Source organism: Nicotiana tomentosiformis, chromosome 3 (assembly GCF_000390325.3).
Source record: "Nicotiana tomentosiformis chromosome 3, ASM39032v3, whole genome shotgun sequence".
NCBI lineage: Eukaryota > Viridiplantae > Streptophyta > Magnoliopsida > Solanales > Solanaceae > Nicotiana > Nicotiana tomentosiformis.
Genome location: NC_090814.1, coordinates 67,126,120 through 67,128,185, shown reverse-complemented (window position 1 = coordinate 67,128,185; position 2,066 = coordinate 67,126,120). Strand labels below are relative to the sequence as shown.

General features: G+C 39.5%; 1 protein-coding gene across 1 annotated transcript; it reads right to left on the bottom strand.

The window, feature by feature from the left end:
• Positions 1-233: 233 nt before the first annotated feature.
• LOC138907947 (uncharacterized mitochondrial protein AtMg00810-like) lies at positions 234-1,288 on the bottom strand. The gene is made up of 2 exons (XM_070198574.1): positions 1,209-1,288; positions 234-1,077 (listed from the first exon to the last, which is right to left on the bottom strand). The coding sequence occupies exons 1-2, from the start codon at positions 1,286-1,288 to the stop codon at positions 234-236; spliced, it is 924 nt and encodes a 307-aa protein (XP_070054675.1).
• Positions 1,289-2,066: the final 778 nt, after the last annotated feature.

Sequence of the window (2,066 nt, the reverse complement as noted above, 5' to 3'; positions counted from 1 at the left end):
TAACTTTCTTTATTTACAAGATGACCCCCCACAGTGAACTCTCTATCACGACACTCCCCCTCAAGCTGGAGGGTGGATTACATCGAGCACTCCTTGCTTGCCTAAGAGTAACTTGTGTTGGGCTGCTCCAAGTCCTTTTGTCATTAGGTTTTCCATTTGTTGCTTTGTGGGAATGTAGTTGGTTGTGATTACTCCTTTCTTGATTCTTTCCCTTACAAAACGACAGTCGATTTCTATGTACTTTGTTCTTTCGTGAAAAATTGGACTTCCTGCAATTTGTAATGATGCCTTGCTGTACAATGCAGATGTATAAGTTCCTTTACTTTGTTTCCCAGTTCTTCCAACATACCCTTTATCCACATGAGCTCTGCTATAACTGCTGTCATGCTTCTGTATTCTGCTTCTGCAGAGCTTCTACTAACAATTTGTTGCTTCTTAGATTTCCAAGATAGCAGAAAATTACCCAATTTCACCATATATCCTGTTACTGACTTCCTGGTATTTGGGCAGGCTACCCAATCCGAGTCACAATATATTATGAGCTCATTAGCAGTTCCACCTTTCAATAGAATCCCCAATCTTAAACTCTCTTTAATATATTTGACAACCCTTAAAGCTGCTTCCATATGTGATTCTTTAGGATGTTGCATGAACTGGTTCAACACTTGGACTGCAAAGCATATGTCTGGCCTTGTAATTATTAAGTACAACAGCTTGCCAATTAATTTTTGATAGCTACTTGCTTCCTGCAATTCTGCATCATCAATATTGCCAACATGTTTATCATACTCAACTGTGGTAAGCTTGTGGTTTTGTTCCATTGGTGTGGATACTGGCTTACAAGAACTTAGCCCAACTTCTGAGATTAGTTGCAAGTCATATTTTCTCTGATTGAGTAAAATACCCTTGTTGGATCTCATCACTTCAATTCCCATAAAATATCTAAGCTCCCCTAGTTCTTTCATCTTAAAGTTGCTGTGTAGAGTCTCATTTGCCTCCTGGATCAAACTACTACTACTTCCTGATATTAGAAGATCATCCACATATACCAATATAATGACAATATTTTCCTTATGCCTTTTGGTGAATAATGAATGATCATAAGAGCTTTGAGTGAAACCAACTTGCAATAGTGCATGTGTTAGCTTGATATTTCACTGCCTTGAGGCTTACTTTAGGCCATAGAGGGATTTAAGCAGTCGACATACCTTGAACTCCCCATGACTGTGAAATCCCTGAGGTAGCTATATGTGGACTTCCTCATATAAGTCCTCTTGCAGGAATGCATTATTAATATCCATTTGAAATAAAGGACAACCTTTAGATGCTGCAAAAGCAATGACAGTTCTAACAGTCACCATCTTAGCAACACGAGAAAAGGTTTGATAGTCCAAACCTTCCTGTTGTGTGTAGTCTTTAGCTACCAATCTAGATTTAAATCTATCAACCTCACCATTGGCCTTCTACTTGATTTTATACACTCAGTTGGAACAAATAGCTTGTTTATCAGGTGGAAGATCTACAGTCTCCCATGTATGATTGTCCTCCAAGGCTTGGATCTCCTGTTCCATAGCAAGCACCTAGTCTTGGTCTGCTGCTGCTTCTTTGTATAATGTAGGTTATACTAAGGCAGAAAAGGCTTGGAGATATGTCTGATATGCAGTTGAAAGTTGACTGTATGACAAATGGTTTGACATAGGATAGATGTGTTTCCCTAGTGGTTTAGTGGTGACATAATCCTTGAGCCAGATTGGCTGCTTGATTTGTCTGTGAGGTATAGTGGTTTCAATGGTTGCAACATGTGAAGATATATCAGAAGTTGAAGGTGGGGTGACCAACATGTCATTTTGAGTAGGTGATGCCTCCACCTGGGAAGGAATGAACTGCTAGTTTTCATTAACAGGAGTAGCTTCAGGATTATGAAGGTCTGATGTTGATGCATGATCTGTCAAGGCATCAGGTTCTGTTAAGGCAGGTGTAGAATTGTCATCCTCATCTTGTGGGGTAGATGATAGTGTATTTTGTGGAGCAGTTAGAGGAGGTAAATTGGGATCAAATGTATTCTC